General features: G+C 48.3%; 1 protein-coding gene across 3 annotated transcripts in view; it reads right to left on the bottom strand.

Moving 5' to 3' along the window:
• Positions 1-6,492: 6,492 nt before the first annotated feature.
• Positions 6,493-24,142, bottom strand: part of THOC5 (THO complex 5) — a 29,696-nt gene continuing 12,046 nt past the window's right edge. For 2 of the 3 annotated variants that reach the window (XM_045826801.1, XM_045826802.1), the window contains exons 10-22: positions 23,609-23,641; positions 22,243-22,320; positions 21,513-21,553; positions 21,173-21,272; positions 19,485-19,593; positions 15,726-15,827; positions 15,071-15,167; positions 14,365-14,479; positions 13,008-13,111; positions 12,777-12,864; positions 10,174-10,289; positions 9,304-9,494; positions 6,493-6,693 (exon numbers count right to left, since the gene is read on the bottom strand). In XM_045826801.1, coding sequence (XP_045682757.1) covers positions 6,630-6,693; positions 9,304-9,494; positions 10,174-10,289; positions 12,777-12,864; positions 13,008-13,111; positions 14,365-14,479; positions 15,071-15,167; positions 15,726-15,827; positions 19,485-19,593; positions 21,173-21,272; positions 21,513-21,553; positions 22,243-22,320; positions 23,609-23,641 — 1,238 coding nt within the window. In that variant the 3' untranslated portion in view covers positions 6,493-6,629. The remainder of the gene's footprint in view (positions 6,694-9,303; positions 9,495-10,173; positions 10,290-12,776; positions 12,865-13,007; positions 13,112-14,364; positions 14,480-15,070; positions 15,168-15,725; positions 15,828-19,484; positions 19,594-21,172; positions 21,273-21,512; positions 21,554-22,242; positions 22,321-23,608; positions 23,642-24,142) is intronic. The other variant, XM_045826804.1, reaches the window with a different exon arrangement.

Genomic DNA, 24,142 nt, shown 5'->3' with positions numbered 1-24,142 from the left:
TCAGCTTGGACACCACCACGGCCACCACTTTCTGGGCAAGGGCTGACCCTGGACTACGTATTTATGCCCACAGTCCAACAAAAGCCCACTGTGGACCCTGCATTTTTCAGTTGAGGAAACTGAGGTTCAGAGAAGTGGACCTTGTCCAAAGCCCAGAACTAGGAAGAAGTGGAGCCTGGGTTTCAATTCAGGCCTGTCTGACCGCAGGGTCCAGGCTCTTCCTCACTCTGCCATCCTCCTGCCCCCCTCTTCTCCCAAAACATAAAAGACGATCATCTCTAAACCGGGTGCTGATGATTCTTGGAATGCCAAAAGCCCCCATCCTCCTTGATGAGATCATGCTTGTGGTGGCCCCAAGTGGCACAGGCAGGACAGAAGGATCTCACCTAGCTGCCCTTCTTCTTTTGCCCTAAGTGGACGTGCTCCTGGTGCTGTAGGTATTAGCTTGCCAGATACCAACCAGGACTGACTCTAACCACCTGCCAAACCAAATCATCCTCCCTCTCTCTGGAAGGATAACAAGCCGTAAGAAAAACCAATAAAATCAATTTGCTAAGAAATTGCTTGTCAGATGTCAGGCCTAGAGGGCACGGATGATGTGACCGCTTTGGGACACACCCTCCCTGCTAGCTAGTTGTTAGCTTAGCAGATAGAGCTGAGTTAATGAAAAACATCCTTCATTTTTTTCCCCCAAGGAGATTGTTTTACAGAGGATAGGTTAGGTTCTGTCTATGATAATAAACAACTACATCTCAATGCCTTAACACAAAGAAAGCATCTTTCTCATCATGCTGTGTGTCCACTGTGGGTTGGCGGGAGCCTCTATTCTTGTTGGTCACTCAGGGACTCAAGCTAATAACCTAGACTCAGGCTTCTAAGTTGACTGAGGCAAGGGGGAGGGAATGTGGCTCTTCAAACTTCTACCTAGGAAAGAGTAATAAACAAACAAAAATAAGATAAGACAAGACAAGAAAAGATAAGAAAAACTTCGGTCTAGAAATGATAAAGCTCTCTTCTAGCAACATCTCCTTGGCCAAAGCGATTCATACAGTTGTGTCTAATGCCAGAGGGGATGGGCAGAGTAGTCCCACCAAGTGCCTGGAGGGAGGAGTGCGGGGACTCCCTGGAGAGCAGCACTGATAGCTCTAAGCAGTGTCCCAGAGACTTGTGACCAGCAGCTCCTGAGGGGATGCATTGGAGGAGATTTTCATAGTCAGCAGCATTGCTTCTGGTAGGGTGGTCAAAACAGAATTAAACTAGCTTAAGCAAAATACTGCTACTGATAGTTAATGATAATAATAATAATAGACAGTTTACATAGTCAAAAAGGTTGAACTGCTTCAGATACAGCTTGATCTGGGTGAAATCACAAATGATTGTTCTCCAAGATGCTGTCACTCATTTCTCCATCTCTCGGCTGCTTTCTTCTGTGTAGGCTTCATTCTCAGGCAGGACCTCCCCATGTGATCTCCAGAAGCTTCAGGCTCACATCCCACTAGTCTAGGAAACTCTGGAGGGGGATTCTCGTTGGTCTGTTAAGGTCATATGCTCCTCCCTGAGCCAATCTCTGTGGCTGGATGTGCAAGGACACTGATGAGCTAGGCTGAAATCACTCGCCCACTCCCGGAGCTGGAGTATTATGTCAGGCCCCTCGAAGTGAAGTTGAGAGTTCGGGAGGCACAGTTCCCAAAGGAAATTAGAGGTACCGTTACCAGGAGAAAAAGGAGTGGGTGCTGGGCAGCAACAATGCAAATGTCAGCAGTGGCTTGAGTGCATCTAGCTGAGGATCCAAAGGAGCGATTTTACCCACCACCAGTGGGTACACACAGAAATTAATGGTTGGAATGAAAATTGTCAAAATCTTCCTGCAAGGCAATCTAATGAGTATCAACAACCTTAAAAGCTTAGTTGCTCTAACCAAAGTATGTCACTTTCAGGAATGTATCCAAAATTAAGTAACAGGTCTGTACAGGAATATTAAAAAACAAAATATGTTCACTTTAGCCTTGTTTCTATTTTGGAAAAAAGGAAAATACCTTGAATATACAATAATAGAAAATTCATTAAGTATATTAAATTGTATTTATATTAGCAAACATGTCGCAGCTAAAAGACTAGTTTTTAATTGTAATAGTTCATATCAGTGAGACCTAGCACACATCTACAGAACATTTCACGCATCGACAAATTCCTGAAAAGCCACAAGCTACTGAAACTGACTCAAGATGAAACAGAAAATCTGAACAGACCCACCACAAATAGAGATTAAATTAGTAATTTAAAAACCATCCGCAGAGATCATCCACAGGCCCCGATGACTTAACTGGCAAATACTACCAAATGTTTAGAGAAGAATTAATAACAATTCTTTTCAAATGTCCAAAAATAGAAGAGGAAGGAACACTTCCTAACTCATTCTCAGAGGCCTGTATTACCCTAATGCCAAAGCCAGACAAAGAACCACAATAAAGCCACAGACTAATACCCCTTATGAATATGGATGCAGAAGTCCTCAACAAAATGCTAGGCAAGTCCAATCCAATGACATATTAAAAAGATTATATACCATGACTAATTATCCCAGAAACGCAAGGATGGTTCAGCATGACAAAATCAATGAAACACCACCTTACCCATGATCATAAAAAACCACATAATCATAACAGATGCACAGTTGGCCTTGTATGAGTGATGGGTGCTGGGAGCCTGGCTCCAGCCAAGGGTGAAGCCCAGCTTGGCCACTGACTGGAGGGTGCATTGCTGGCGAGGAGGGGTGGGGCCAGAGGGCTGGGCTTCCAGGACCTGGGAGCCCTCCAGCAGGGGAGTGGGACCTCAGGTATGAAAGGCCTTCCTCAGTGTCGCAGGTTCAATTCCCGGTCTGGGTACATGCAGGCCATGACCCCCAGCAACCACACATTGATGTTTCTCTCTCTCTCTTTCTCCCTCCCTTCCCTCTCTAAAAATAAATAAATAAAATCTTAAAAAAAAACTTAAGAAAAAAAAAAAGCCATCCTTACTTAAGAGGCCCCTTCACCAGACTGAAATCCATAGAGGAGGGACAAGAACCACTCCCTTTTGCTGAGCAGTGAAAGGTACCAGGCGTGCTGCTGAGATACTTAGTCCCCACAATGCCTTGTGAGGAAGGTCTGTTGTCACCCCGGTTGCAGGTGAGAGCTCCTGAGGCTCAGGGTGAGCCACACAGCGGCTCAGGGGTGGAACAAGGACCCAGATGGCTCAGCCTGACACTAAGCTGTAACTTTTGACCGCCACAGTACTCCTAGTGCACACGTGTTGCTAAAGTGAATAAATGGCCCAGCAAGCCATGTGGAGCCTGAAACTGCTCCAGTGAAAGGGAAAGCCTTGAGGGCAGACAGAGCTCTGGGCTCGCACCCTGGGCGGGCAGCTCGAGAACCATCGGGGCATGAACTGGTCATCTCATCCTCTGAGCCTCAGTTTCCTCACTGGTTAAAATGTATACGCTTGGTGGCCTGTTGTAATGAAATAGGACAGCAAATGTAAAAGCACAATGAGCACAGAGCCTGACCCAAAATAGATGCTTAACACCTGTTCTCACCAGAGAGGCTGCTGAGCGCTATGAAAAGGACAGAGGCGGGGCTACACAGACAGGGAGAAAATTCCTGTGGAAGTCTGGCAGCTCTGCTCCTTCCTATGGATGGGGTTCCTGGCTTTGCTTCCCACAAATGATCAACAGGAGCACCTTTTCAATAAGAAGGGTCTCTTGGATTTATTTGTAAAGTTAGGAAAGGGCAAGCTGGGAAGAAAACAAAGGAGAAACTAGAAGAAATAAAAAATATGGGTGGCAGCTTAAAAAAGGCAAGGAACCTGGGCTGCGTCCCTCCCAGGTACAGGAGGATGACAGGAAGGGTTGTGGCCTGGGACGAGCCCCAGGAAAGGAAAGGTCAACTGTGGCTGAGGAGGAGTCAAGCCAGGCCCCTTCCCTTGTCTGCCTAACCAAGGCACACAAGGCTCAGTGAAGTAGCTCAACTGGGTTGGATTGTCCTGGGCTCCTCACTAGTTTTAAGGCCCTCCCCTTACCCTGACTGGGTAGCCCAGTTGATGAGACCACCACCCTGACACACCAAGGTCACAGGTTCAATCTCTAGTCAGGGCACATGCAAGAATCAAATGATACGGAAGTACGTGGAACAACAAATTGATGGAGTTTTTTTTTCCTTCCTTCTCTCTCTCTAAAATCAATAAATTTAAAACAAAAAAACTCTCTCCTTAAGGCCAGAGGATTCTTTTGTTCAACCTTTTCTCCTCTGAAGAAGAAAAACCTCTTCTGAAGGGTGACGTCCCTGCCTAGGAAACAGAGCCTCCTCCCAGCCCTCACAAGCTTTTTGCAACCTTGTCCCAGCTAAGGGAGACAAGCTTTTGTGCTGAGTCAGTTTGGCTGCCTTCCAGCTAAGGGAGTGGAGACCGCAATGCAGGGGCCATTAAAGGAACTATTTTTAGGCCCCACTTCAATCTTATTCAGCACAGGCTGCAAGATGCAAGGCCTGAAGGTGGCCAGACCAAGGGGATGCTGGCAGGGAGAGTCCCAGGCAAGTAGGTCAGAGAAAAGACAAGGAGCTCTCATTCCATGGGGTGGAAGAAGTGCCCAGAGGCTCATGCTGTTGCCCAAGGCGCAGAAGACAGAAGAGGGGGAGCTGCTCACAGAGAAAGGGGTCCTTCTGCATTACTTGAGAAGTCACCAATAAAAAGGAGGGGAGAAAGTACAGCAACTTCCAAAAAGAGACTAGGGCAATGTGTACCTGGGGAGCTTGTTAAAAATACACTACCTCAAGCCCATCTTGGGTCCACTGAGTCCAAATAGTAGAGTGGGGTGTGGGAATCTGCATTGCTAGTTGGCTCCCAGGAGGGGTGACTCTTGCAAGTTGAAGTTCAAGGACCTCTGGGCTGGACAGTACCCACCTCCAGAATTCAAAGGAATGATGCAGGATGAGGGCAAGGAGGGGCACAGATAGTGGCGGCTATTTCAGAGCCACCGCAAGCGACTTCTCCACTCGTCACTGGACTCAGGCTTCCATCTGTAAAAGAAAGGGAACGGGCAGGGCTGGGAGTCTGCCAGGTCTTCCTCAGAAAATCCTCATCACTGGGCGCTCAGTGAGCAGCTGAGAGGACAGGAGAGTAACAGCCTTTTTTTTTTTTTTTTAGATTTTATTTATTTATTTTGAGAGAGGGAAGGGAGGGAGAAAGAGAGAGAAACATCAATGTGCAGTTGCTGCGGGCTGTGGCCTGCAACCCAGGCATGTGCCCTGACTGGGAATTGAACCTGCGATGCTTTGGTTTGCAGCCCGCGCTCAATCCACTGAGCTACGCCAGCCAGGGAGAATTATCAGCTTTTATACCAGTGGTCCATGTTATCCGAAGATAATCGGCAAAAGTGCACTTGGAGTGCATACGCATACATTGGGACCAAACTTCGAAGTATGTTGTGGGAGAAAATCCCATTTGATCGGAACTATCCCATAAATAAAATTTACATACAGTGAAAGTTGCTAAAAGAGTAGATCTTAAGTTTTTACCACACAACAGTTACCCACATGAGGTGATGACGTGGTAACTAACTAACCTTACTCTGGTGATCGCTGTGTAATGTGTATCAAATAATCATGCTGCACGCCCTGAACTTACACAATGGTGGGTAGTTACATCTCAACAAAGCTGAAAAGAACTTACTTCATCTTGCAGCTATCAAACTTTAAATTACACTTGCAACTATGTAATAATTCTTCAACATTTTTACCACTTCATAATTTCCTTCTTAAAATGAATAAAGAACGAGCACTGCTGAGCTGAGCACAGTTTTTCTGACAAAACTGTCCAGGAACACTCCATGCCCCCCTTCACAGTGCTCGCCTCCTGCAGGATTCCAAAAGAGGTAATTTTGCAAATATGTTAGAAGGTGTTACCTACTTCCCCAGGACTTCTCTTAATCCTCGGAGAGTCAAGCCGTTATTTTTGGAGGCACTTAGCCTGTTATCACCGCGAAGGTTCTCAGATGTCACCTGGACTCGCTCTGCCTGAGCCCCACTGGGCGGCAGCTCTGCCTGTGATTCTCCACACTCACTCACCTTCATACATCCTGCAAGGTTTACAATTATTCTTTGTGATATATTTGTCACCTATTTGCATGGCACCATCCATCAGACATTCGTGACACCCAGCGATCAGAAAATCTGGCCATCAGAGGCACCGACAGGTCCAGTGGAAAGAAGAACTTTTGCTTTTGTGCTGTGCTGACTTTGGCTTGCCCTGCCACCGCCCAGTAGGGTCTTAGACTAATAAATACCGAGATGATGAGGACGCCCGAAACAGAAACAACTAAGCCGAATGTGGACAAGCAGGGAGTACCTGTCTGCAGACGCAGAATCTTTCGCACTGGGCTTGTGCTGTGGCTTCTACAGGCCCTTACAGGCTGCAAAGGCCGCCCCTCTCTTCCCAAAAGAGCCACAAGACAAAGGCCGCTTGGACTGATGATACTTTAATCAGCTGGAAATATAAAACCTGCCCTTGGAGACTATCAGGGGCCACATGTGGGACAGAGGAGAGCGCAGAGGCACAGCACTTGGGGCCCAGGGGGGAGTGACAGGCTGAGCAGGAGGTCAGCGATGGCTGAAGAATCCTTGAGGGTGGTTGTACTTAAACGGCTTCATCCTGCTGGGACCGCTAGAGAAACAGAGGGGAGAGCAGTTAATACCACGCCCTTTGGGCTGACAGCATGAACTATGGTTATGCACACAATACTGTACAGCTGTTAGGGGGAAAAAAGGAACGGGCGAGACTGCAGAACAGCATGGAAGGTGTGATACCATTTTGGTGAAGACATCTCTATATGCCTGCAAGTGCATGAACACAGGCCTGGAAGGGCCCTCACTGCCTATGCGCACTCCTGGGGACGGGGCTTGGGCACCCTCAGTTTTAGTGTTTTTACACAACTCTTCACTGATGTTTCTGCATTTAACAACCAACATGGTTCCGTGCTATAATTTTAAAAAATTAAGAAAAAATGGTAAAAACCTCCTTTGCAGGAGATTCCCATGCAGGCGGGAGTCTGAAGTCAGGGGATGAGAAGAATCTGCACTAAGTGCCTACCTCTGAGATACTGTTTCTATACTTTTATAGATTTTACAGATGGAAAACAGGCTCAGGTGGTTAAACTATCTGCCCAATATCACACAGTCAGAAGGGAGCAGAGCCCAAATTCAAAACCAGGACTGATGCCAAAGCCTCCACTTCATGAAGCTCAGGGGCTTCGGCTATCACCCTGGGCCCCAAGCGAAACTTCGCCCAGGGCCCTCCTCCCCATGACTCCACAGTAACTGATGTCCAGGTAGGGGCCTCCTGCATCCATCTATGACTGACATTCAGTGGGAACCACTAGCAACACCTCTGATCTTCTCTGAGTAAGGGAGGGTGGGAGGGAGTGTGTGTCAGGGACTGCAGAGAGGAGGGGAGAAAAAAGGTTTCAGTTCTAACAGCAGGGCACCGCTTACCCCAGTGCGGGCTTACTCTGCCTGCACTGCGCTCGGCACTTTACATGCTCCATCGGTTTAATTCCATCCTCCCTGAGTTCCACCACACCCGAAGTGAATGCTGCCTTACCAGAGAGGAATCTGAAGCTCAAAGGGACTAAGTGTAGACCCTAGTCACACAGGTAGGAGCAGCAATTTGAACCTAGGTCTCTCTGGCCTCAAAGCTTTTGCTCATAACCATGATGCCAGAAGGCATGCCTGCTGACACCAGAAGGGCACTGCATCGGGTAAGTCTAAGCATACAGCTGAACCCACAGCCTGAAGGTACCCACCCAGCCTCTGTAAATGTTTTGTGCTGAATGTTGGGACTGACTATGCTAAGTAACATTTGTTGCATTTAAAAATAACAACAACGGCCCCTGGGTTTGATCCCAGCAGTTCACTGGACTTCAGGCCAAGAACCCCGCACTTCACCAGTCATGGAGTTAATTAGATCCGAGCAGCCAAAGCAGCACCTTCCCAGAATCCCCTCGGAGGAGCTCAGGCTAGATGACATACAGAGCACTTCACAAAATGGGGCCTTTGGGAACCATCAGATAACAGAAGACAAACAGTGGCCAGGTGAGAGATGCCACCCTCGAATGTGCTAGAGCAGGCTAGGCGGGCGGGAAGAGCCGAGGTCGCACACAGACCCACTAGGGAGAGCGAGTCCCGGACGGCACCAACACCCAGCCGCCAGCTCCACCTCCAGCAGCCACACAGGGGCTAGAGCTGGTTATTATCAGATAGCACCACAGATGAGGCAGGACAAGGTGCCAGACAGGGGCAGGGGGGTGCTGGGGACAGCGTCCCTAGGCTGGGACTGGCTGTCTGAGAAGACGAGGAGCAAGTAAGGCACCTCTCAGACTGACGGGGAACAGGGGGTTGTCCCGCTTGGACATGAACTACAGCCCCTCACCCCCGCCAGACACCACCCTCCCCAAGCCAACCTTCAGAATGGAAGGGCTTCCTGAGCAATGTGAACTCTGGAGTTCGGGAACGGACTCTAAACACTTGAGTTAGGGGATGAAAGGGAGAGAGAGGACCCCAAAGAGAAAGGAAAAGTAGCTACAAGTGCTGTGAAAGCAGACACCCTGAACACCAAGCCATCAGGACTGGTTAGCACTTCCTGAGCCCGTCCGTGCCAGGGACCATTCTGGAAGCTTTACATGAATCGTCTCTAATTTATCATGAGCTAGAAGGCAATATTTCCACTTCAGCCTTCAGGCAACAGGCTCAGAGCTGAGCTGAAGCGACTCTGCCAGGGTCACACAGCGGGTGAGCGGCAAAGCAGAGATGTGCTCTTGTGTCTGTCTCATTCAGAGCCGGTTCCTTCTGTAAAGCCCGGCCGCCTACAGCTGGTCCTCGCAGATGAGTGAGCCCCTAGGAAGGGTGCAGCAGACTCTGGGGGCCTGTAGAGGTGCACAGTGTTTGAAAAGCTTATTTGGACAGTATAGAAATAAGATTCAGCTGAATCCTCTTGGTTCACAGTCCAGTGCTGCTCACCCAGTGGGCAGCCCCACTCCAGGGGGTGTTTGTGAAGAACAACTGGACCAGGCTGGTAGGAAACGTTGCAGGGAAACTTTCGGGAAGGAGGCAGCAAGCTCTCCCGAGGAAACCCAGCAGCGGGACCTTAATTTCCTCTGTGAACAGGGAGAAGTGAATCTAGGGAGAGGTATGCCCTTATGCCAGGCTCTGATCTCTGCCCCAACCCCCCGTGAGAGGCAGGACTGGGGGTCCCTGGCACTCTCACCCCTCCCCTCACCGGAAAAGCCGCAGACACATCTTCTCCTGGGGGAATTCCTTGGGCCCCTCCACGCTGTCATCGTGGCTCTCGGTCTCCAGGTAGACGTCCAGCAGCACACACAGGCGCTGCAGCTGGTTGGTCAAGAGCTGATGGCCAGGCCGGGGGCCACACAGCTCCGTGTAGCACACGTTGACCTCACTCTCCATGGCCTACAGGGTGGGAAGGCCAGAAACTCAGCACGACCTTCCGACTGCTGGGTCTGGCGGCTCCACAAGAACCACAGCTGGGCCTCTGCAGGAGCTGGCCCACGCCCCATCAGCAGACCGGACTGCCCCGAGGCTCCCCCTCCTCAAAACAATAGTGTTCTCCTGATTTGGACCCATTACTTTCCCCGCCCTGGACACCCACAGCCCAGATGACAGAGGTGGTAGAGAAGGAATCTCGAGATGTGATCCAATGCAGTAGGTGGTAGGGTTAAACACATGCTCCACAGCCTCAAGGCCACCACGGAATCAAATCAATAGGCATAATAATTAACAGCTGCAATGCCCTCATGTATCGCCTCATTCCAGCAATTCTATGCTTCCGAGTTAATTCACATTTTCACAAAAGCCCAAGACAACCACCTTTCAAGGCAGGCATTTATATTATCCCTATTTTATAAATGGGGTGAAGCCTGTGGGCCCAAGCTAGGAAACTGGTTGAGATGAGAGGAAAAGGCCCAGGCTCTTTCCTCTCCGACACCATGCGGCGTCCAGGAAATCGGGCTGCCCCTCTGCCCTAGGCGCTATGCCAGGGCCTAAGCCCTCAGCTGAGGCAGCTTCTGCCAAGCCCTCCTCCCCAGAGAGGCTCTTCCTGCTCCTCCCGTCAGCCCCTGCAAGGCCTTACCCGAATATTGTCATCATTGCTGTTGGTTTTTTCCCCTTTCCAGTTCAGACAGAGCTGGAAAATGGGTGGGATGGAGGAGTAGCCAGGGTTCAGCACCACTGCAGCCTGGAGTTTGGCTGGGAAGGGAGGGGAAAGGAGGAAAATTCAGTGCTGAGACACAGCTTGCCGCCATGCACCATCCCCGTGGGACCCCTCGTGCTGGCTCTGATGTCTCATTAATCCGAGTGCTCCAGAGCACATTCTGGTGCTAAACTGACTTTCCTTTGTTCCGGAATCTCCGAGTGTAGCTGCCAGGTTGTGGAACAGAATGTCGGAGACACTGGTCCTTCCAAGGAGACAGAGGAATGTCTAGAGTCTAGGTGTGTCTAGGGCTCCCCAGAGTCTAGTCCACATTAGGTCTGCCTAAGACTTCTCTTTGCTCCTCACATAAGTCTGTTTTAACTGGCATTTATTTATTTGCCAGCAAGTTAAGGATTTTCCCATGTAAAGGCTTACTCTGTGTTTTTTTTCAATACTATGTACTAGCTGTTACATCAATCACATTTATCTTCTTTATTCTGTTCCTTTTATCTTGAGATATTTTGTTATGTGAAACTTGTTAAAGCAAGCATTACTGAGTCCTTACTCTACCTGAGTCCTTACTCTACTTCCGAGCACTGTGCTACGCCCTGTATGCATACTTTACTTCTTCCTACAGTGATTCTGCAATGGGCACCATTATCATCATCCCCATCGTACATATAAAGAAACCGAGGCTCCGACAGAATCTTCCTTAAGATCAGACCGGGGCAACGCAGCAGTGCTGCCTTAACCAGAACTGCCTAATGTCAAAGCTATGTTCGCAATCATTAAATGAAATGTCTTATTTTTTAAAATATTCACTTTTTTCTCCAGTGAAAGTCTTTGCCATTTTCAATAGGATGACATTTAGCCTCTCCACCAATGGGCTAAGTATCCCATTCTTTTTTCAGGACTTAAGAGAGAGGAAAAAAAAGAAGTCTTTGACACAGTAGTAATTCAAGTAACAGTGGACAGCAAAGTGCAGGTTAAGACAGTTCTTCCCTGACTGCCGCAAAAGCATTAGGTATAAAGTGATTCCTTTCTCTACTGTTTGTGCCTCTGTCAAAACAGCCTGTGCACATTTCTGGAAGGATCTCTGTTCACCCAGTTTTTGTTTTAATCCACACTACGTAAACTTGTCAGACTGATCCGCTGTATGACTTAAGGATTAAATATGTATTTGGGCTTGTTGCCCACTTATTCATTTAAATTTCACCCCAATTTTTCAAATTCTACAATCCAGCTGATGAGAATTTTAATTGTGACACCCACTCTGTGTGTGAACCCAGAATGCTCATCATCTTTCCAGGCTTCCATCTGCTCAGCCAGGAAGCAGAGGTGACGTCTTCCAGTGACCTCCCACCCACGGGACTTTGTAAACTCTTGGACTGCGTATTTTGTGGCCTTTCAAAACGGTACCCTATGGTGCTTTGGGGGCGGAAGTATGTTTTAAAAGAAGAGAGGACGCAAAGCAAATGCACAAATTCCAAACAGTGGTCGTCTGCCATGAGGGAGAGCATGAAGGGGAAGTAGGGGCCTCAACTGTATCTGAAATACTTAATTTCCTCAGAATATTTTTTTAAACATTTTACTTATTTATTTTCAGAGTGAGAGGAAAGGAGGGAGAAAGAGAGAGAGAGAGACATGGACCAGCTGCCTCTCACTTGGCCCCAACTGGGGACCTGGCCCACAACCCAGGCATGTGCCCTGATTGGGAATCAAACCGGTGGCCCTTTGGTCTGCAGGCCAGTGCTCAATACACTGAGCCACAACAGCCAGGGCTCCTCAGAATATTTTCTTTTCTTTTCTCCCCCCGCACCGAGAATATTTTTAAATACACACATACACACAAACACAAAAGAGAGAAAGGAGAAATTGAAGTAAAGAAATTCTAACACGAAAGAGTAAAACCTTTCCTTACATTTCTTGCACTGTCTTAAAACTACAGACCAGTTCCTTGTCTCTGTGGCCACCGTACCAAGCCCCGGGGGACAGATTCTGTGGTCAGCACCAGGCCTGCCGAGGCTGGGGCCAGACAATAGCATCGCAGAGAGTATCTGGGTGGCTCTAGCACAAAGTCCTAGCAAATCAGATGCCAGGACACCTGTGAGGGATCAGTTTTTGATGCCTCCAGAATGAGTGCAGAAAATGCAGAGAGGACGGAAGGTCCTGCCATCCTGTACTTCACAGCCTGACAGGGACATGCCAGCCCTCCTGTGAGGAGGGGAAAGAACACGGAAAGTCAGGGGCTAAAAGCTCAGGGTCAGAGGTCAGACTGGGTTCGGGACTAAGCCTTCACTCCCTCATTTATAAAATGGGAACCACCACCCCTAGGACTGTCATGAGAATTCAGCGAAACAAAGCACATACGTGACTGAGTAGCAGAACAAGTCCTCGCCAACAATGGCCTTCGACACTCATCACTAAGCCCCTGCAGCAGGACTCCAGATCTTTCGCTTGTTTTGGGCAACCACCGCCAATGTTTTGTTCTCAGCCACTCCCCTTGCCTGGAACCTCGGTTATTAGCAGAACAAACAAAGTACCTGTGCCCCTTTCCACGAGTGCCATGTAGTAGAGGTTGGTGTCCCCAGCCAGTCCAGCTTCCACAATGTCTTTGGTGAAAGGCAGGTCCTAGAAACCACCATGGACAAGGCATGAACTGCTGGCTCCTCTGCTCAAGCCTCCCGCCCTCTGAGGGAGGGGCAGGAGCCGAGAGGAGACACGGGCCTGCAGTCGCCAGGACAGCAAGACCGACCCGTCACTCCCCTACCTACCATGTAATCCTCGTGGGCAATCGTCACCCACTTCACCAGGCGAGAGACAACCTTTGCAGGGAAGAGGTACTGGCAATCGCTGGTAACTGGTATGATGCCATGTTCTAAAAGACAGCAAGATAGGTGGTGTCATAGGTAGAAATCAGGGGCCACAATTAGGTGACTAGCATCCTCTGGAGTGTTCAGATGGCCCTGCAAGATGTCCAGGTATACCTGGCACTCAGTTGGGTGCCCAGGTCAACATGTGCCAAGAATGTAGGCATAGCAACCTGACCTTCACCTAAGGCTATGTGCCACACTGAGCACCAGCATTCATGGTGCTTAACCCTTAAGCAAATGATGGTCAGCAAAAACAAGAACCCCCGGCAGCCAAAACCAGGGACAGTGCCTCTGCAGCAGTGACTGTTAATTAGATCAAATAGCCGAGAGGGCTATGTTTTCACAGCTGACCTTGATGGAGGAAATGACTGAGATGTTCTGTGTCAGTTCCTCTAAGGGAAAAAGGCTGGGTAACTGCTCCAGCATAAATTCCTGCTGGCATTTCAATAAGCAAATATGCCGACACAGTAAATGCTGTCCAGGATGACAATCATCCAACCTTGAGACAAAACGAATTCAGTAATGCAACACCGATGGGGGGAAAGGCTGAGGGACAAGCGATGCTGATGCTGTTCTGGAGAGCTCAGGGTCCGCACGGAGCGCAAGAGCCAAGCCAGGGGGCAGGGTCTCTACAGGGGCCCCGGGAAGCCACTTTCTTTCCTGACAGTGACTTCTAGATCAGATCTTAAGAAAGATCTTAAGCCTCATGACCCCACAAGTGCCTTGTACATGGTAAGCCCTTGACAAGTATTTACTGAATCAATAAATGAAAAGAAGCCCCCGTATGGCCACACCTTGGTTAACGGCTCATCAGAATCACCTGGGAGCTTATGCAAAACAGAGGGGCTCAGCCTTACCCTGGAGGGCGTTAGCTCAGTAGGTCTCGGGGGAGGAGAGAGGGGTGGGTTTCTGGACAGCTGTATTCGAATAAGCTGGAGGTAAGCTCCATGAACCGTGAACTGGACTTGTACGATGTATCTGCAGGATGCACACCGAAGTCTGACATGCACCAACAGACGAGCTGCCCCTGACCAACTTGTGCCACCAGAAGGCTGTGGGCCCCTCTGTGAGGACCGCCCTAATGGCCCCAAGGGGAGCTCGGATCTCTGTTTGGGTGGCCCTGCCAACATCTCTGCTCAGCAATAGTCGGAAATCCAGCCCTCTTTGATTTGCTGTCAGGATTTAAGACATCTGAGTGAAGGGCTAAGTTTTCTGTCCCTGTGTGGCTCTCAAGCCACAGCCCTAACCACGAGCTTACCCAGGGATGCAAACTGTTTGTGGAGGGCCAGGCGGGACTGCACCCTGGTCTTCAGCAGCTTCATGGTGGTCTCCATGTGGCTGGCGCTCAGTGAGTGGTCAGCAATCACCGTTTGCTGTGGATGACAGTAAGCGGCACACCTTAGTGCACCCCGTCCCTTCCTCCAGGCACTGCCCCTCTTCTAGGACCTTCCTGCTTGCCTGTGGCAGCCAAGATCACTCATGCCCTGAGGCGGGCACCTTACAGGAAAGGCAGGGGTTACCTGCTGTGACAGGCCAGATGCTGAGTCCCAGCAGGAACGACACAAGCTGCTGGGTTCTTAAGAGGCTGTGGCCAGCTCCTGAGAAAAGGAAAGCTTCTGCTAAGGTGCCAGATCCCCTGGGGTTCTGCTTACACTTCATTTTTGGCCTCTTTGTACACAAGACCATGGGGGAGCAGAGCCTAGAGCTGTGCTATACCCAGAGTAAGGACCCAAGTTACTTTGACCTGGAGGGTGTCTAGACTCAGGGAGAGGGCAAAGGTAGCTAAATACCGGTGGGGCTTGGACATTTTAGTGTCCTGAGTGGAGGGAAGACAGATCCTATTCCTGAACAAAAGCACTCTGCTAATTAAAGCCCCCAAAGGCCATCAGAAGGCTTTCTGGAGTCTGTATGGGTAGAGAGGAGGTGGAGCTCTACAGCTAAGAAGACCGGATCAGTGTACACACCTGGGGATGCTCTTTGGGGAAGTGGAGGCCACCCAGCTTCTGTACCCACAAATAGGGGTGACCTAGCTCAAGCACGTAGTCTCTCAAAGTCAGGATGCTGCGTAAAAGAATAAAATGGCTTTATAAGTCCTTTCTGCAATGGTCTCAGCCCACAGCCTTCTTCTCGTCCACCCCAAACAGGCCAGTCCCGCAGGCACAGCCATGCTTATAGCTGGGCTGCCATCAAAGCCTCCTGATTCCATCGGCTCCCTGCTGTCAATTCTATCTCCCACGTTCACTCCTCTTTCCCTCCTGACAGCCCTCGCCCCATAAGCAAATCTCAATAAAAAGGCACTGCACTTGATCTCCTTACCAATTTACCAAATATTTAAATGTTTTTAATTCTCAGAGAATTGTTAAACATTTTTGTTATATCATGTGTTCTTACCATGTTCCCTAAGTTTTGATCCACCCTTCCTGTCCATCCACGACCTCCATTTGCCTCATAAGCAGAGAAGGTCAAGTGTTTCCTTCTCTCGATACAGCATTGTCTCTTGCCCCAGGGCCCCTACCCTCTGAGAGGCTGCTGGCCCTCCCAGGCCTCCAGCACTGGGCTGGACCCACCAGAGAAACTCAGAAGCAGAGGCTGAAAGAGGAGGAAACCCTGCTGACTCACCCAACTTTATCAAACTGGTACTGATTGGCTGGATTCGGAGTTTTCTTCCCATGATCCCCGGGATACAAACAGCTCAGGACCGAGTCAGGAGACAGCAAGTCACTGGGAAGGCAGAAGACTGCAGTGAGAAGGCTGTCCGACACCGTGTCTGGGGGCGGACTTGGGCATCCGGGGACGGTAGGGCCACCTCCCACTAATGACCAATAGCCACCGTTTACTGAATGCTTCCTGTGCATCAGGCCCTTTACACACTTGAGGTCATTGGAGCTGCATAACCCCAGTGAGGTAGGGAGTACTACCATCTTCATCTTACAGAAGAGAAACTCAAGGCTTTCAAAGATATGGCTTGCCCCAAATCATACTGCTTGTAAGTGCTGAAACTGGGTTTTGCACTGTCTTAGCAAAGGCGGTTGTACTCTTAATCACTAAATTATGAAAAGCAAAACAAAACAACAAGAACAAAACCCCTGTCCCTTCAAGACTTAAATGGTGACCAGGGCCTTACCTAAGGGGAGCAAAGCTCCATGATAATAGAAAGGGAAATAATCATAATTTTTATAGGAACAGAGAGATTCCTTATGATCCTAAAAGGAAGTACGCAGCTGTGGTACTGTATTACTTGGCCAAATTTTGTGCTACTCACAAGAAAAGATCCCCTTTATATTCCCAGAAAAGGACATTATCACACGCACTGGAGACAAGGTGACCCAGCACGGTAAGCAGATAGTCAGCGATGCCACTGCCACCTACCTGGAACAGTCAGAGCTCAGCCTGTAATTAAATGTGACAGGCAGAGAAGAGACTGCGTGGTAGGGGAGGATAATGGAGTAATCTGATCGCAAAGGACAGCAGATCCTATTCCTTCCCAGAACCAGCGTAGGCTCTCGTTTCCTCAGGAACAGCGGCAGGAGCAACTCGGGCAGAAGGGCGATCCTGCCGCTCTGAGCCCCCGCGCGCCTTCCGGACTTAACCCTGGGGCAGGGGCAGCTTTGGGCTCTGCTCTGCTCTGTCCTGCCCAGATTTTCTCTGCCTCTCCTTCCCCCAGCACTGGCCCCTTTCCTTGCCTCACATAAAAAATGGGCTAGAAAATAAATAAGAATTGCCAGTCTTTGGGCCAATATTTAGCGACTATTACCAACAGAATGAATCCATCAAAATAAAATAGCTAAAACTGACATGATAAGGGTTTCTAACTGACAAAACTGGATGTCATAATCAAATCTTCTTGACAAAACTTACATCTGTAATATGTCTTAAGACAAACAATTTTGGTAAAAATGACAGACATGCCAGGGGAAGTTACATATAGTCATAAAAATATAACAACAAAACACAAAAAGAAAAACTATTCGAGTAGTTAAATCTTTGTTATAAAACTTTAATGGAAAAAGGATTAAAAAAAACCTTGGTAAAATAATAATGGAAAATGATTAAAAATAGTTTAATGGCTTAATGAAAAATTAATGAATTAAAAAGCCCCAATGAGATCATTCTGGAAAATAATTTCTTGAGGAAAATTCAGCCAGGCTGGCATAATTCTGATTAAAATGTTTGTGTTAAAACACTAATTCCCTAATGAATTAGTAGATCCTGACGACAGTCATCCATATCGCCAACATCACAAAAATAGAGATCGCCCGGGTCTCCTGATGGAAGCACTGAAGAACATCTATGACACAGTCCTGCCCTCCTGTCCCCCTCCAAAAAAATTAAAATGGGATTTTATCAAGCCTCTAAATCTAACTACAATTTACATGAAATACACACAGAAGGAGTAGCCCATCAAATTGTACTGCAGGAATGCAATCATTAAAATTTAATTCTGGGGGAAACCTACAGTGCACGCTAACACACTTTCTCAACAAATCAAAAGATGGCAGAGACATCCAGGAGAAGACACTTGGAAGAAGCTTCACCCAGTTGCAACATGCAGACCTTATAGAGATCCTGAGTCAAAACCCAAATTGTAAACACCAAACCAAACAACCACCAAAAAACACTCATGAGAAAACCACAGAAATTTGAACTTTGACTGGCTCTTGGGTGAGATTAAGGAATTAGCATAAAACAGTAATTATAATGAAAAACAAAAAAGTAGATAGATACATAACACCAAAAATCAGGCTAGCGCCTCCAGGGGTCCGAGCAAGCCTGTACTTGAGCAAGGGCATCTAGAGCTCCAGGCACAGGGCTCCCATGGCCATGTGCCCCCTGGACCTCAGTTTCTCCATTTGCACAACAGGGAAATAAGCTAAACACCTGAAGGCCCATAAAGATCTTATCCTGTTTCAGGCTGGTCTCCTCCCTCTTTGGGGCCAGGACCCACACGGCAATGACAGTAATATAGTAGAGTGGTGCACAGGCCTCAGTGTTCTCGTCTTGTAGAGCTCCTATGTGAGTTAAATGAGTTGGTAAGGATAAACACAGCTGTCATTTACAAAGTGCTTCCTCTATGCTAAGCACTTGACCTTACTCTTCACAAGCTCTCTAGAAGCAGATGTTATAATTGACAACCACAGAATGAGGAAATTAGAAGCCAGGATATGTGGCTAAAGGTGCACACAGAGCTCTAAGTGGCAGGCCTGGGACTTGCCAGGGCTCGTAACTAGTCTGCAGTTCTGCCCCCATCACTGCACGTGCACAGCTTAGCGAGGAGCTGAAGGTAAGCATGCTTCAAGGCCAGCCTGCAACCCTGTTAGGACACCTGAGAAGTGAGTGGGCAGAGTCTTGCGACAAGGAGATCTGCCCCGGCCAGTCCTCATGGAGCACCAGAGCTGCTCACTGAACCAAGAGCCCTGCCTGGGCAGTGTAACTGGGTGCTCTGAAGAAGCAAGCCCTGGGCTCCCTCTGCTGGGGTCAGGTGGGAACAGGGTCAATTTCATCTGGAGTGCCCCTGGGTGGTCAAAACTCAAGCACAGGGACCAAGGCTATGGCCTGAAGAGGGTGTGATCTGTAAGTGCAGGGTGGAAAACCTGGGGACACCATTAGGCAGCCATGAAAAGAGCCCTACCCCATTAGGCGCCAGACTTGCTCCTCCTTCAGTGTCTTTCTACCACTAGTATGAGGACTTGGTGGGACCAGGTAAGGGCGGGGGCGGAAGGAGTGCCAGGCAGGCCAGTGTTCTTGTATGTGAGGCTATCGCACCCTCAGGCCCTCTAGGTCCTCTTCCCTTCTTCCTGCTTGCGGTGGGGGGAGAAGACTGCCATGATCAGGGGCTACTACACATGCTCCACCAACGGCTATCAATACTGTGCCACTGCTCACCCTCTTCAAAGACCCCATGGGCCCACCACAGTCCTCCTCCCACTGCCCAGGTAGGAACAACCTGGGATTGAGCTGAGCTGCAAAGTGAAAATCCCAGCACCTTGGAAGAGAGAGAGAAAAGGAAAAGAGAGAGTGGCCTACACTGGCCAACCCAATAACGTCTCTCAAATCTCACTTTTACATTTACGCTCCTTCCACACTGGTTGTAAAAAGCTGGTACTCTGTCCCACCTACTCAATTTGCAACATCTTGTAGTCACTTTTGTCATCTGCTGTGTAGGTGGACTTCACCAATTCAAGTCGGTGAGTGCTTTCTAAATGCCAGTTACATTCCAGGCAAAGTGGACATGACAACAGAAGTCAAAGTAGCCATGAACCTCCCGGAGCCAGATGACAAAGAAACCGAGAGCAGCCCAGCACCAAGGTTCTTGGCAAAGCCCCCCTCCGTCACGCCCGCCCACCAACCCATCCGCTCTCTGCAATGTGTGCTCAGTACCCTGCACTGATGGGGGTGATCAGCTCTGTTGTGGTTGTCACTTTGGCTTTTACTGTCATGATGTTGAGGTTCATGAGATAGTAGAAAGTCAGGTGAAGCACACTGTCATCTGGATGGGGAGAAAGAAAAAAAATTATGAGTTAAACATGAGAGCAGAGTCAATAGTTTTATAAAAAAGAAAGTCAACAAGGCTTTAAGATATTTTACTATAGCCCTGGCTGATGCAGCTCAGCAGATTGAGTGCCAGCCTGAGAACCGTGGGGTCATGGGTTTGATTCCCAGTCTAGGGCACATGCCTGGGTTGCAGGCAAGGTCCCCAGTGAGGGGCACTCAAGAGGCAACCACACATTGATGTTTCCCTCTCTCCTTCCCTTCCCCTCTCTCTAAAAATAAAATAAATAAACTCTTCAAAAAAAAAAAAAAGGTGGGGGGATAAGATTAAGTGATCACCAGGTGAATCCAGGTTAACAATGCCAGTAATAAGACACAATGAGGGTGGTGGAGTTAAAAAAGGGTGTAAGGGGGATAAATGGTAATAGGAAAAAAGACAATAAAAAAAAGAAATTTAAATAAATAAAAAGACACAATGATACTATGTACCCTGATATGACGTGACAACAAAGACCACATCTATGGTCTTCCTCCCCAAAATCCACAACCTTGGTCTAATCAGAAAAAACGCCAGACAAGCCCAAATTAAGTCTTCTTAGACACTAAATAAACCGCGTCTTCAGCAGTGTCAAGGTCATGAAGGACAAGCAAGGACTGAGGAATGCCCCTGCCTGGAGAAGACTAAGGGGCATGATGACTATTTAAGCGCAATGTGAGATCCTGAACTGGATCTTGGAACAGGTGAAGGGCATTCCAGGAAACACCAGGGAGATCTGAACAAATTCTGTAGTTTAGTTAATACTGTTGTACCAATAAAATTAACACAGGCTTTGCTAATCGTGCTGTGGCTACAGAACATGTTGAAATTAGAGGAAGCCAGGTGGAGAACCTATAAAAACTCTCTGTATTATCATTGCAACTCTTCTGAGTCTAAAATTACCTAAAAAAAAAAAAAAATGTTTTTTAAGGCCAAGAAAGGACCAGAGTGTAGAGTGTATTTCCATTTGTGTTCAAGACAAAAGGAGGAGGGGATAAACATAGATTTGCATAAAAACTTTTACATGCATGGATTATTTCTAGAAAACACATAAGAACCCTGTCATGATAGCTCTCCCTGGAGGTAAGAGCAAGGACCAGAGTCTGGGAATCTGGATGAGAAAGACACATATATGACCGTCAACTCTGACACTGCTGAATGCTTTACCACATGCTCCTTTATCCATACCAAAGCAATTTCAAAACATGTATTCTCTGCAGAGCCCAAAGTCCAACCTATTAAACTAAGCACGTTGGACAAATAACTCAAAACCTGCATACTCTTGCAACTTGTTCTGTGTATGTGACATTTAAAATTCAGAGAGAGGTGCGGTTTTTTCAAGCGTCCCTATATGTGTGTTGTTTTGATGTGACTTAGGGGAGAAAAAAACAAACTCCATGCAAAACAATGAGGATAAACAGAGAAACATGAAACCAAAATCTGTTGTTGGGCAGAGGCCTCTGGCTTGCTGGACCCTGTGCACCTGCAGCTGGCTGAACTCTTAAGTGCCCTGGGATCCCCAGAATAAGTGGAGCCAGACCTTTGCACTTCAGGTCCAGCATGAGAGACAGCGGGTGCTGCTTCAGCATCTCCTTGCGCTTGTCATCCAACTGAACTCCCAGTGTGGGTCGCCGGCGTTTCTGGGCAAAGGAAGGAATGGAGATGATGGGCACTGGTCACAGGAATCTCTCCCTTCCTTCTCCCTACCAGCCAGCATCAGCACTGCTGCCTGGGACCTGATTCTTCAGCTATTCAGCTGTCAGGCTCCCGGCAGCCCTTTCTTTCAAACCTTTCTTCTGCTTCTAGGAAGGATGGCACCTGCCAACTAGCAGGCCCCAGTGCAGCTGCTTGGCACGCCCACGAGAGGAAACGGCTCTCACCGTGGTCTGCTCCTCCTCAGCGTCCGAGTCGCTCTCATCATCTGCAGCCACGGAAAGAAGACACCCACAGTGGAGGGGGCTCCCAGTGCTCCCTGAAGCACCTCAGGGAGCATGCCCAACCCATGGGGCATACAGAAACCCAGACTCTGTGTCATTTGTAAATGAACTTTTTAAGAATAAAAAGTATGTTAATTTGCTGCTTTGTATTGATAGAAAACATGATGATGCAAGCGAAAAAGAGAAATGACCTGTAATCCCACCACCCATCTTTTAAAGGGTTTTTAAACGTTATCCTATAGACTACAAGCCCCCCACTGCTACTAGTGGTGCTGGTGGCAATAACAATAATATAAGTAACAAATAATAAAAGCAGCTCATGTAATCTGAGGGGTCGCCACATGCCCAGGATGATACTAAGGGCTTTTGCATGCATGACCTTGTTTAATGCACATAATCATTCTACACGAGGTCTTACTACCCTGTTTTGACAGGTGACTAAACTGAGGCTCAGAAATGTTAGAGCTTCCCAGGAATCAGTGAGCTAATGAGTGGCAGGGCTGAAATCCAAAGGCAGTGCTTTCCCTGCCTACCCCTGAACACAGTCAACCTCCTTGTTAAACACAGCTAGGACAGCTAATTTCCAAAGGATCAGCACTGCCCTTGAGTGGTGGCTTAGTGTCCCTGGAACCCGTTACAGAAGACTTAGGGAGGATCCTGACCGGCACATTACCTTGGGAGTCCTCGTGAGGCTTAAACAGAGCCTTGGCCTCGTCCACACTGCCTTCGATCGCCACCGACAGCGTCTTATCTGGGAGCAAGAAAAAGCTTTGTATGACATGCGCTGAGGGAAGGAGCTCAGCTACACAAGAAGACCAGCTCTGGGACTGCATTTCTTCTGCCTCTGTCATGGCTCCCTACTGACTGGTGGTGGGAGGACAAAAGCCCTTTCTCTAGATGAAAATGAACAAAGTAGGAAACTTAATGTCTTTTTTGCATCATTTACTGACAATAAAGAACCCCAAAGTGTAGATTCCTGGATAAGTATCACCTGTGACCAGTGGTGAATGCCCGTTTTCAGGCTTATACCAAGGTACAGAAATCCCAACCTAAGGCCTAAAGTTAATGTTACTCTCCTGCCAACTGTCTTAAAAGTCCTCACGCAGAAGCGCGTTAACTGTCCACATCCCAGACTAAGTGCTTATTCTCTATTCTACGCTATGCCAAGTACCTGGGTGCGACTGTCACATTTAACTGAGGTAGGACAGCGGGCAGAAACTTGACTCTGCAGTCCAGTCCCAGGTGTGAATGGCTGTTTTGCCAGTTCCCAAACATGTGACCTGGAAAGTCACGTCACAGCTCTGAGCCCCAGTTTCTGCATTTATGAAATCAGAATGTGACAAATGATAGCTGCCCAGTCCGATGGTGAGGTGACATTTATAATGAATGAGCTCGTATTTATAATTTTAAAGTTACATTTTACAAAACTTTAGTCTTCACAACAACCCTATAAGAACACCACTATTATCATACATTTTAAACATTTGCAGATGAGAAAATTAAGGCTCAGAGAAGTCTGATTCAACAGCTAGGAAACATAAGGTAGGTCTATTCAACTTGTGCTCGGCATCACGCTCTCGTCTATTCAAGACCATTTCTTTTCAACTTGACCTTGGCATGTCAAGTAAAAAGCTAAGAAGACTGTTCCATGCACCAGGCCCGACACCTCCCTGAGTGATGCCTGACCCTGCTTTTGTGGGGCCCCATGGCTCTAGGGCTGGGAGATCAGACAGGCCACCCCTTCTCCTGATCCATTTAAGAAAGCACACAGTCTCCAAAGACTCAAATGATTTGCCCGACTGTACGAAGGAGAGGTGGCAAACTTCCCCCTAGCGGCAGGCACTGAGATAACACTCCCAGTAGGCCAACCACTTCTCCCTCTCTCTGACAACCCGGCATGACTCGTCACACCGTACCCCAAATAAGCTGGCTGTGCCCATTGACCACTGGCAAACTTTTGAGTAGTTTAGTCCTGAAATTCTACAGTAAAAGGAGAATGGAAACAGGCTGGGGTTTAAACACAAAAGAAAATTACTCACCCTGTCTAGGGGGCTGGGAAGATTTCATATGAGCTGATGATGGAAACAGAGAGGAGAACAAAGGGGAGGGAGAGGACCAGAAGGACCAGGAAGACATAAGAAGAGAGAGAGTAATGTGTTGGTGCCTATGGCTGGGAGGAGAGGCATGCACTGGTGGGGGAGTGGAAGAAAAGCTTAGGTGCTGGGTGAAAGCTGCAGTAGGGCAAGAGGCGGGGTCTCCAAAAGCTTCTCAAAACCCTAGTGGAGCAAAGGGCTGCCTTTAGTTTAAGGAGGACACATCCTCTCACTGGGTAACGCACTGTAATGACACACAGCCTGTTTGGAGCACGGAAAAGCCCAGGAGAGCTGACCGGGACCTGTGTTTACCAAGCCTCTTCCCTGAAGCAGAGCAAGAGGCGCTGATCTACCTGCCAAGCGTGCTTTGGGCTGCCTGCGCTGCACCCAACAGCTGACCGGCCAGGCTCATCAAGGATTCAAAGCCGTCCATTCTGAAATGCCCATTAGGTTAGTCCAGCCTCAGGCCAGCTCGTCAAA

The sequence above is a fragment of the Phyllostomus hastatus genome, unplaced genomic scaffold (genome assembly GCF_019186645.2).
Source record: "Phyllostomus hastatus isolate PE091 unplaced genomic scaffold, TTU_PhHast_1.1 phas_scaffold_760, whole genome shotgun sequence".
NCBI lineage: Eukaryota > Metazoa > Chordata > Mammalia > Chiroptera > Phyllostomidae > Phyllostomus > Phyllostomus hastatus.
This window is presented reverse-complemented; position numbering and strand designations above follow the sequence as displayed.